General features: G+C 47.5%; 1 protein-coding gene across 1 annotated transcript in view; it reads left to right on the top strand.

Moving 5' to 3' along the window:
• Positions 1-2356: 2356 nt before the first annotated feature.
• The window catches only part of LOC135102927 (hemicentin-2-like), a 155638-nt gene continuing 145494 nt past the window's right edge, over positions 2357-12500 (top strand). The window contains 1 exon segment of the mRNA XM_064008605.1: positions 2357-6139. Coding sequence (XP_063864675.1) covers positions 5017-6139 — 1123 coding nt within the window. The 5' untranslated portion in view covers positions 2357-5016.

The raw sequence follows: 12500 nt of genomic DNA on the forward strand, positions 1-12500 counted from the left end.
GAGAGGTAGTAGTTAGATAGCTGCAAAGGCAGACAGACAAATAAACACCGAGGGCCGCGAGGTGTGGTCAGGTTACAGGTGCAGGACATTGTTATGCCTCATGTCCCTCAGCGAGTCTCACTTCGACTCTAGCAAAACTCAAGAATTATACATGTATTTCAGAAAACTCCCCGCTCGGTGTCGCTCGCACATCATGGCGAAAGTTTGACATGGATAGTGACCTTGAAGGGATTGGTTCCGACAGCAATGTTATTATTGGTGAGGCCGGATAGGGAAAGATTACCGTGCAATGTAAATATAGTAATTGTGAAGGCACCGAGTGGGCGTCACGGGGGTGTTGAACATCACGTGATGCGCACCGTGACTCCATTTACTCATCCTGTGCTTTTTTTTTTTTTTTATGAATGCAAGAAAGGAATCTCTGCAGTTTCATTTTCTTCCATCTTTTTAACATTATAATGGTGTATCTCCTACCTAGTGACTGTCTTGTTAGCATGATCTTTCAGGTGATTTGACTCTCCACCGCCTCGTTATGTCTCGTGTGAGACTCGAAACATTTGTTACCTGACGTCACTCACGGCCCATCGTTACCCATCGTTGCGCCGGTAAGCTGATCATTATTTCCAACCCTCATATCCAGCCAGAACATGTGATTCAGAACACCCGCCCACACACACACACACACACACACACACACACACGCACAAACATTTTATTAACTCTAATCTCTCACTGGAAATGTAATTCCTGTTAATCACGAGTCCAACACGTGATCCTTAAGACCGTCGGTAAAACACACACACACACACACACACAGAGAGAGAGAGAGAGAGAGAGAGAGAGAGAGAGAGAGAGAGCGCTCTAGACTCTGAGCGCAAAGGTAATAGCTGGTGGCAATCACGAGTCGACCACCTGATCCTTTATATATCATTGATGCCCACGCGCGCGTACACACGCACACACACACACACACACGTTTCATCCTTATTAATTACCTTAGATAACCTTTCTGTCCTTTCTCTCCTTAGCTCCCTCCCTTTCCCCCTCCCTCCCTCCTACTCCTCCGCCACATCACTGTTGAAGCCCAACACTTAATTTCATCACGCTTTCCCACACTCGTATAATGTTCTGTTGCCCCCCGCACTGTCACAAGATTAATGAATATATTCAGCATCAAAGTCGCAATACATGTTAGGGCGCCGCTTATCCCTGTGTCTCCTGTCACTCCCTAACCTTCCCCCGCCACCCTCCTACCTCCCTCTTAAACTGCGCCTCATCTTCCCTCCCTTCCTCCCTCCCTCCCTCAATCGTTCTCTCCATCACTCACTTCCTTTCCCTCCCACATTGCTTCCCTGCGTCACACTCTCCCCGCCGTCCCTCTCCCCACACTCTCCCGGGTTAGGCCAACACTATCAGCACAGGTGTCACTCTCCCACTCGGTACCTGTTGAAGTGACCGGAAGGAAGGTTGTGTTCTGCGCCTCTACTTCTTTCTTGTTCCTCCTCCCACGCTGCGCCATTGTGCATTGTGTTGTCTGACGGCGGAATAGTATTGGTAATGTTTCGCACTGACGGAGAGGTTGATGGTCAGAGAGAGTCGCTGTAATGAAAAATAGTGGTAATTTTTGGCCATAATACTGAGTACCATTAAATGCTTCGGTTTTAATGACGGTCGCTAATCTGCCTCGTTATCATCCATGTCCTTTGTACCATCGTGGAATCCCGTGATTTTCAATTCATTCTCACAAGTTCGACTCTTCAACAATGCACCATAGGTTCTAAAATTGGCACTGGTAACTCGAAAATTAATATGGATAGATGTGAGTGCCGGAGCCAGCGGCGCGTGGCATCTTGACGGTGGGCGGCTGAGTTGCCTTCGACTGATTTGCTTGGCCAGTGCACCGCAGAGCGTTGTGGTGGGAGGTGTGCGCTGTGTGCCGTGTGCTATTCCCATTCCGTACCCCATTCCACTATTTCCTCGCGAGACGACCAAGAACACCCCTTGCCGCCTCGTGTGCTGTGCTGTGGCGGATGATTGTGCCGGAACACACCCACGCCTCTCACATCTCGTATCATTACTGCTAATATTTATTAGTGACACCAAAGGAAACAGTTCATGCGAGGAAGGCAGAAATTATAACAAAAATATAAAAAAAAAGAATGCCCGTGTGGAAAGAAATGCCCAACCTAACAAAGTGTGATGAATTGGTGTGGGCGGCGGGAGGGCGCGCGTACGTGAGGCGTGAGGATGTGACCCGTGTGTGTGAGTTTGGAAAAAAATACATATAGATAGAAAAAGAAATAAGCATATTTGATCCAACGAACCGTGAGGCACATTTTTTGTTTCGAGGGCCAAAGGTAGCAAGGGGAGGCAGTAGGGAAGAGCAGGCGGGTGGGTGCAGACGTGTATGTACCAGCGAGCAGAGGAGGACGTAAGGATGACTGAACACTGGCTAGGGAAGGCTGTGCTCGGGAAGTGCCTAAAGTGTTGACCATATTGTGCAGGTGTAGCGCCGCTCAGGGAGGTGCAGGCGCCGGAGAAAAAAAAAAAAAAGGTGTGCGTGCGTGTGTACATTGGTGTTACCTACACCGGCCGGCAGGTTTATGGTTGAGTGTAGTGTTGCAGGATCATGTTGAAGGTGCAGCAGGAAGTGTTCGTGTATCGCTTTATTAGAGGTGTTGCAGAATCAGGCAGGTGCTACGGGAATGTGGAAAAAAGTGGCGTTTCGTAATTGTGCAGGTGTTATTTGACGTGTTACAGAATTAGGCAGGTGTTACAGGAATGTGATAAGATTGTACAGGTGTTATTTGAGATGTTACAGAACCAGACAGGTGTTACAAGAATGTGTGATAAGTTTTTGCAGGTGTTATTTGGTGTTAAAGAATCAGCCAGGTGTTACAAGAATGTGTGGTAAGATTCTGCAGGTGTTATTTGAGATGTTACAGAATTAGACAGGTGTTACGAGAATGCGTGATAAGTTTTTGCAGGTGTTATGTGAGGTGTTACTGACCCAGACAGGTGTTTCAAGAATGACATTTGTTGTAGGACTGGGTAAGTGTGACTGTTTCAAGATCAGGCAAGTTACAAGATCATTGAGGTGTTACAAAATAATGCAGGTGTGGTAGATCGTGTTACAGGGTTGTGCAGATGTTACAGGTGGTGTTACAATATCATACACGTGTTACTATGGACGCTGTAGGATTGTATAAGCATGAATAGAGGTGTTACAAGATTGCAGATGTTAATGTAAGTGTTACAGGATGGTTCAGATGTAGCACAGAGGTGTTACAGGTTCATAGAGAAGTTAAATGATTGCATAGGTGTTACAGAATCATGGGAACCGTTACAGCATTATGGCATTATGGTGTGACTAATGGTGTTAATGGGTAGTGCAGGTGTGACTTCAGGTTTTACAGGACAATGCAGGTGTGACAGGACCGTGCAGGTGTGACTGGAGGTGTGACAGGGCCGTGCAGGTGTGACCATAGGTGTTACAGGACCATTCAGGTGTAACTAGAGGTGTGACAGGAGTATGCAGGTGAGAATATGTGACGGGACCGTGCAGGCGTGACTAGAAGTGTGACAGGACCGTGCAGGTATGACTAGAGGTGTGACAGGACCGTGTAGGTGTGTTGAGGTGTTACAGGACCGTCCAGGCGTGTTGATGTTATAGAACGTGCAGGTGTGACTTCATTTCTGTCTTGATGATTACAGGTGTTAGAGGTTCATGGGTGTTACAGGACCATGCAAGTATGACTAGATGTTACTGGATTCCACAGGTGTTATAGAATTCTTCAGATTTTTACAGGATGAGGCAGGTTTGGATAGAAATGTTACAGATGGTGCAATTACGGATTACAGATGGTGCAATGTTACAGATGATGACCAAAGGTGTTAAAAGATCGTGGAATTGTGACTAGAGGTATTACATAATCCTGTTGGTGTTGCGGCTTCGTGCAGGTGTTGCAGGATTGTGCAGATTTTAGAGGATCGAATAGATATACGTGTTCGTGCAAGCGATGTAAGCTGGTAGTGGTGTTAACAGGTCAGTACAGGTGTTAAAGGCAGTGCGGGGGGATACAGCGAGTATAGGCGTTACAGGTCTCGCTATTATAGGCTAGGACGTGTTACAGACCGTAATGGGTATTATGGTTCAGGAGAAGTGTTATCATTCAGGCCAAGTGTTACATATCCTAATAGATGGTCAGGTGTTATAAGTCTTAATGTGTGAGTGGGTGTTATACTTCGGGACAAGTGTCACAGTCCTTACTGAGCGCGCTTCTTCAGGGCAAGTGTTGTGGGTTGTAATGGGTGTTGTGGTTTCCAGCCAGTACAAGCATTACAAGCCTCAGGGGACGTTACAGGCCCATCAAAGTGTTCGTAGTTCCCAAAGGGCGATTAGTTTTCCTTTTTGTTAGGAAGTTGGAAAGTTTAGGCGCAGCGACTTAACATTTTACGGAACGTTGAGGAAGTTTGTGCCCTTTACCATCCCCATGAAGGGGTCCATTTGTCCATTAGAATTATTGGTCGTGAGTGGTGTGTGGTGTAGGCGTGTTGAGGTAATGCTAGGGGTGTGGCAGGTGTTACAGGCAGCACCAAGAGGCACTACCAGTGGCGGTGGCACATTGAGATGTTCAGCAGCTCCTGAGGTCAGTCGCGAACCCCACGGAGCGGCAGCGTGACAGCTGAACTCAAGATTCAATCTGACTCAACACTTGCCGTGGTGCGGGCGCTGAGAAAGCCCTGCACCACCACCATCCTCAGAAGTGGCAAAACCTTGAGTGATGTAGTGAAGTGGTGGTTGAATATTAACAAGATCAAACATGCCGGGTGTTTTTGCATAGTGACTGGAGGCAGCCGCTTGTACGCGGGACTTGGTGGCATCGTGTGACACCCAGGGAGGGTTGTGTATTGGCAGTGGCCTCCTCAGGTGTGGGTGTACTCTGGTGGCGGTGGGGCCGGGATCGAAGCGGGGCTGGAGTACCAGGTAACGAGGACACAGCAAGACATACATGTATGACTGGAAGGCGCGCAACACTTCTTCCTCCGGGGGTGCTGAGGGTCGCTCCCCGGGGCCCCACTTCCCACCCGTGGGTAAGACCGTGGGGTGGCAGGAGGCCAGTCCTCATAGGCACCCGGGGCGGGGTGACGAGACACTGGCTCCTGCTGCAGCTGCTGCTTCACGCCGCCACCGACGCCAAGACAACACACCACCACCTGCCCCCCGTCGAGGCTGCCCGCCAAGCCTCGTTTTGGCCGCCCGCATCCATCCCGTTCTTCCTCACTCGGGAAGAACCCAGACAGGAAACTCCCTGGCCTACGCCGGAACCGCCCGCAGCGGCCCGGCATGCCTCACCCCGCACTGCAGCGTCAGGACATCATCATAGCAGACACCTGGCCTGGCCCCTGGAGATCTCAAGTAATGTGTCACGCTGGGAGGGAGGGAGTTATCACGGCCGCCACCACATTTCCCACAATGTTGCGGGAAATCGGGAAGAACACGTCGGGAATGTTGGCTCAGGCAGCAATAAAGCAGCGAGAACTGTCCCGAGCAGAGTGTGGCCATCACAGTGGAGGAGGGCAGGCCAGCACTCCGGGCCGCCCGGTCGGAGGAGGGGATCGGGTGGCCGCCATGGGACGACAGGCGGATCATGGCATGAAAATCTTAAGGGTCGGCTCAAGAGGTCCCGGCATCCCTCCGGGGACAATAGAGGCGAGATAAAGGCCAATCTTGTCTCGGGTGAAGCAGCGTGGGAGGCGCGCTCCATGCAGGCCTCCCCCAGTTTTCCCCGCCGAACCCCCGAGGCACCGTCTCTCTCCAACAAGAAGAAGGAATCAGTAGATGTTTGCGTGAAGAGTCGTCGCCTCGCGTCCCTCCCCACCCTGTCCCCAACCACTCCCAGGAAAGGCGCATGGCCACCCGGGGAGGTGAAAGGGCCCCAGACTGCCCAGACTCCCGCGCCAGATATTGAACTGATCCCGTTTGAAGACTCCGTTGAAGATACAAGAAAACTTGAGGCGGAGGAGAACAACGACGGCCTGGAGTGGGAGGACGAGGAAGATGAGGCTCGTCTCTTTGCTGCGCCTCACGATTCCTCTAGGGACCCCCGCAGCATCCTTCGTCGATGGAAACGCAAAAGTGAGTACCCTGCCTCGGTGTCTGGTGTGTGTAGAGCGCTTCGTTCACTGTGGATGCTGAATTTTAGAATCGGTGTGGGCGGAGCGTCCCGGCTTGACTTGTGTGCCACGGCAGTGTGTTTGTGTGTCGAAGCCCACCCTGAGCTCCCTTTGGAACGAACCGGCATTATTAGGACAGCCCTGACCCACTGCTCTTGTATAGGGCCCTGAGCACCACTGACCCCAAACGACTGACCTACAAAATCACCGCCATCGAACCTTGTTGTGGCCACCTGCATTAGGCGGCCAGGGATCGGATCGGGACGGGGCTCGCGGTAATGCTAAACGGATGTAGTACGTTTACAGTGAATCATTTACTCTTACCCGATTACTTTCCGTTGTCCCATTTTCTCTTCCTTCTAGCTTTCTTTATAGTGTATGCGTGCGTGAGCGTATGTCTCTTTCTTTCTCTTCTTTCTTCCCTCGTTTCCTCTTTCCTTTTCGCTTTCCTTTCCCCCATATATTCTTTCACCATTTCTTCGTTCCTTCTTCTCTACCTTTTCCTTCCTTTCTTCTTTCCTCTTCCCTTTCCCTTCCAGCTTCCTTTCTTGTATCTCTCTCTCTCTCTCTCTCTCTCTCTCTCTCTCTCTCTCTCTCTCTCTCTCTCTCTCTCTCTCTCTCTCTCTCTCTCTCTCTCTCTCTCTCTCTCTCTCTCCAGTAAAATTCAAGTGCATTGTTGGAATGTTATTGAAAATGCAAATTGTTTTCTCGTGTTTTTACAAATTTATATCCATATCTTTGCACGCGTCTGTGTGTTCTTTTCCAAGTATGTAAATGTATTCAGGCAGCTTTATATGCCGTAGCCGCTTTACTTATTCTGCCGCCGCTGGCTGATTTAACGACACATTAATTCATCACCTTCCACGTACTCATATATATATAGGAAGGAAACAAAAAAAGGAGTGTGTGTGAGGAGGTGGTGTGCGTGTGTGTGTGTGTGTGTGTGCATCTGTTTATGAAGGATGAGTGTGTGTGTGTGTGTGTGTGTGTGTGTGTGTGTGTGTGTGTGTGTGTGTGTGTGTGTGTGTGTGTGTGTGTGTGTGTGTGTGTGTGTATGCAAGGTTTTGCTGATGTTGTATGGAATAATTATCACACACACACACACACACACACACACACACACACACACACACACACACACACACACACACACACACACACACACCTCACACACTCATCCTTCATAAACGGATGCACACACACACACACACACACACACACACACACACACACACACACACACACACACACACACACACACACACACACACACATTCATCATAAACAGATGCACTGACACACACACACACACACACACACACACACACACACACACACACACACACACACACACACACACACACACACACACACACACACACACACACACATAGCTTTTACACCTCGCCTTGGAAGGAAGACTGACCTAGATTAATTCGTACTGAGCGACCAAAGACAGGAAAAGGAGGAGGAGAGCAGAAAGAAAGAAAGAGAGAGAGAGAGAGAGAGAGAGAGAGAGAGAGAGAGAGAGAGAGAGAGAGAGAGAGAGAGAGAGAGAGAGAGAGAGAGAGGAGGAGCACCATCTTAACCCACCTGTACCACTTCCTTCACTCACTTCCTCCACTGTCTTCATCCACCTCCGCCACCATTTCTACCTATTTCCTCCACTACCTCCACCCAACCTCCTCCATCTTCGCCACCGACCACCTCCATCACCTCCACACAGCTCCTCTATTACCTCCACCCATCTACACAACCTCCACCCTCCTCCACCACTACCCATCTCATCATCTAGTCACTGCTTGTCTCATTACTACCTAACCGTCAGCACGTCCTAAAAGCTCACTGTTGAAGACTCGTAGTTTTTGTAAGTGAAGAAGTATTTGATGAAGTGGTGCTGTGATCCTCGTCTGGTGGTGGTGGTGCTGGTGGTGGCGGTGTTGATGTGTTTTATGTTCGTGTTTCTCCTGCTAGTAGTAATAGTAATGGTAGTAGTAGTGGTGGTGGTGATGGTGGTAGTGGTAGCAGCAGTTGAAGTATAGTTATTATTATTATTATTATTATTATTATTATTATTATTATTATTATTATTATTGTTGTTGTTGTTGTTTTTGTTGTTGTTGTCATCATCATCACCATCATCATTGTACGTAATCTAGACTGAAAATCCGTGGGAATAAATTTATGACAGCTGAATTAATTAGCAAACCCAGCCTCTCTGTGCGTGTGTGTCTGTGTGTGTGTGTGTGTGTGTGTGTGTGTGTGTGTGTGTGTGTGTTTGTATGCATGCGTGGAAGTGGCGGGAACGTGAGACCTTATTTAGCACTTGAGCTTGTGGGGACGACATAAAAAGAAAAGATTTAGGAATTAATTATCTCGCTGACTTCACCACCACCACCACCACCACCACCACCACCACCACCACCGAGACTGACGGGGCGAAATGCGTATGAGCAAGGAAAGGAAGAAGAGGGAAGGGACGAGAAGGGATGGTAGTAAAGATTAGGAAATACGATTGAAGGCCAGTCATGTGGAGAGGTCAGTGTGTGTCTGTGTGTGTGTGTGTGTGTGTGTGTGTGTGGGGTACGTTAGCGACTATTTATTGCCTCATTGTTCATCAAGTGAAGAATTGCCCTCATTATGAACGCTCAGAAGGATTATGAGAGAGATAGAGAGAGAGAGAGAGAGAGAGAGAGAGAGAGAGAGAGAGAGAGAGAGAGAGAGAGAGAGAGAGAGAGAGAAAGTTCGATTGAGCCAGTTGTAATAAATTCCCTTGTTTTCTTTATTCATTCTCTCTCTCTCTCTCTCTCTCTCTCTCTCTCTCTCTCTCTCTCTCTCTCTCTCTCTCTCTCTCTCTCTCTCTCTCTCATCTTCCCAGCCTTACCCACCACCGTCCTCCTAAAAACAATGATAATATCTCTTGCCTTCCCTCCTTGCACCCTTGCCATTTTCTCCGCCAACTCTTTACAAATTTTCCTTTCTTTCCCTACACTTTTCGTCCATTCCATTCCTCTCTGCCGTTCTAACCACCTTTTCTTTCCCTCGCTCACTCTCTCTTTCCATTCCTCCTCCCATCCCTCCGTCAGAAAAACGTACCCAGGTCCTCCAACGCCTCCGGTGCTAAACAGAAGACTTTTGTGCGGGGGGGGGAGGGAGAGGGTAAAAAAGTATAATAATAATAATAATAAAAATCTGTCTTGCGGTTGCCGACCAGGGAGAGCCACCTGCCGCCACCACCGCCCACCACCACCACCACCACCATCAGCACCACCACCACGAGCCGCGTCAATCACTTATGTTGTTGCTCTGTCTTGTTCTCTCCTATCAATTTTCTTTTATCATCTCCTCCTCCTCCTCCTCCTCCTCCTCCTCCTCCTCCTCCTCCTCCTCCTCCTCCTCCTCCTCCTCCTCCTCCTCCTCCTCCTCCTCCTCCACCTCCACCTCCCTTCCGCCAGCTGACAGGAGGATGATCAAAAGATATGCCATTATTTTTTTGAAGGCCGCCTATGAGTGAATGAGCGAGCATGTGTGTGTGTGTGTGTGTGTGTGTGTGTGTGTGTGTGTACGTGGTTCGTGGTTCGTGGTATTCGTTGCTTGATTAGATTTCCTGTACAGCTGAGGATGACAACTGACAGACCTTCCCGAGTGAATGTCTGTGGCTGCGGTGGTGGTGGTGGTGGTGGTGGTGGTGGTGAGAGGTAAAGACATCAGTGGTAGGAATGTCTTAGTGGTAATGAATTAGATCAGGGTTTTTATTGTTGCTGTTGTTGTTGTTGTTGGTGGTGGTGGTGATATTGGTGGTGGCGGTGGTGGTAGGGATGATATTTAGTGGTGGTAGTTAACTGGGTGAGAGGCGAGTACAGAGTATTAGTGGTAGGAATATCATAGTGGTAATGATTCAGATTATATGATCATTTTTCTTGTTGTTAGTGGTGGTGGTGGTGATGGTGGTGCGAGTACAGAGTATTAGTGGTAGGAATATCATAGTGGTAATGATTCAGATTATATGATCATTTTTCTTGTTGTTAGTGGTGGTGGTGGTGGTGGTGATGGTGGTGGTGGTAAGAGCGGTGATAGTAGTGGTGGTGATGCTGGTAGTGAGTGGTCAGGGAAGAGCTGAAGACAAAGTGTTGTTGGTAGGAATATCATAGTGGTAATGATTAACATTATTGCTTTAATTGTATTTGTTGCTCTTGCTGTTGTTGTTGTAGTTAGTCGTGGTGCAGGTGGTTGTGGTTGTGGTGGTGGTGGTGGTGTTAGAGGAGGAGGAGGAGGAGGGTGGTGGTGGTGGTGGTGGTGGTGGTGGTGAAGAACAGCCGCAGTATAGTTGATGGTGTGGTGGCGGGATAGTAATGACGGCGTGGTAATGCGACACTGGTGGTGGTGGTGGTGAGAGGGTGTAATGAATGGATGAGCCGCTGCTCCCTCATCCACTCACCTCCAGTAATGACGATGCCGCAGAATGAATTGATTAATGATTATGACCGAGGCTCTCCACATACATGCATATATACTTACACTGATTGACTGACCGACTGACTGAATTAACTAATGAATTAATAGATAAATGATTGACTGACTGACTGACTGACTGAACGACTGATTGACAGACTAACATTAATGCATATTTAAACATGTATTGACTTAAATAGCTATATGCTTACATTCATGCATTATAATCTGAATGCATGCATACAAACCTACTTATTTACGTATGTTCTGTACACCCTATCTTACACAAGTTGTACGTATATACATAATCCGCATTCATACATATTCACACGTACTCGTAAGTAGAAATGCACATACACGCACGGATGAGCGTTGTAATAAGTGGTTCTGGATTTAGTATTCATGGCGGTGAAGAATAAAGATTAATATCTATAACTATATAGTTAGTGATGAAAGTAGGGTAGTGAAGGTGGTGGTGGTGGTGGTGGTAGGTCTTTATTTCATCATATTGTCTTTTTGTCCAATAAATTTTCGTAATTACGACGGATAATTCTGTCAAACTTTTAATAGATTCGCAACTTTTTATAATCTGAGTTTACTGCCCCGCCGACTTGACTTGCTGCTGCTGCTGAGGCTGATGTTGATCCTGTTGTTGATGTTGTTGTTGTTGTTGTTGTTGTTGTTGTTGTTGTTGTTGTTGTTGTTGTTGTTGTTGTTGTTGTTATTGTTGCTACTACTACTACTACCTACTACTACTACTACTACTACTACTACTACTACTACTACTACTACTATTACCGCTATTACTACTATTACTACTATTACAACCACCATCACTGGTGTTCATAACTTTTTTTTTGTTGCTGTTGTTGTTGTTGTTCTTGTCGGCACGTCAGTCATAGCAGCTTCCTGTGAGGTAAAGTCAGGATGTGTTTGGGAAGTTTGGCTCGTCTGTCTGTCCATCTATTTCCCCAGTTATGACGCAAATTAACTCTCTCTCTCTCTCTCTCTCTCTCTCTCTCTCTCTCTCTCTCTCTCATCTCTCTCTCTCTCTCTCTCTCTCTCTCTCTCTCTCTCTCTCTCTCTCTCTCTCTCTCTCTCTCTCTCTCTCTCTCTCTCTCTCTCTCTCTCTCTCTCTCTCTCTCTCTCTCTCTCACACACACACACACACACACACACACACACACACACACACACAGCAATCACCGTCGTAAAACTAATCGCAGGCCGGCGCTTCAGGGCTGAGGGGGCGAGGCGGGCGGGAGAGCACCACGCAGCTCGCGGCCAGCTAGGGGAATCAATCGTTGGGAAACAAACAGTATAAAAATAAATAAATAAAAAAAAAAGATACTCAAATATTTAAAAAAAATGCATCAGCCCTTTTTTATCAAGAGTAACTTTTTTCTCTCTCTTAGGTTACAGTACGTTTTTCTTTATTTATTTTTTCATGTTTTTCTTTCTCATCTATTTATTCATTTTAAACACAATACTTTTTGTGTGTGGCCTTCTTGTTTAGGTCTTATTGTTCTCCTTAAATAACTAACACATGTTTGAATTTTCAATGCAGGAAGATTAGTAGCTGACTCATGATAGTAGTAATAGTAGTAGTAGTAGCAGTAGAAGGAGGAGTAGGGAAGAAAAGGAGAAAGAGTAAAAACAGTAGCAGAAGGAAAGAACAGGAAGAGGAAAGAGAAGGGTGTCTGTTTCCTACTGCCTGACCTATCTCTAACCTCCTCATATAAGCACGAAATATCGGTTATTAATTAGGATTCTTCACAGGGCGTTGATTCATCATAGTGGTTTCCCCTTGTGTACTAACTTATCTGGCAGTGCGGGTTGCTTGAAACGTCCAGGGGAAGGAATGAAGCAGG

This window comes from Scylla paramamosain, chromosome 8 (genome assembly GCF_035594125.1).
Source record: "Scylla paramamosain isolate STU-SP2022 chromosome 8, ASM3559412v1, whole genome shotgun sequence".
NCBI classification, from domain to species: domain Eukaryota; kingdom Metazoa; phylum Arthropoda; class Malacostraca; order Decapoda; family Portunidae; genus Scylla; species Scylla paramamosain.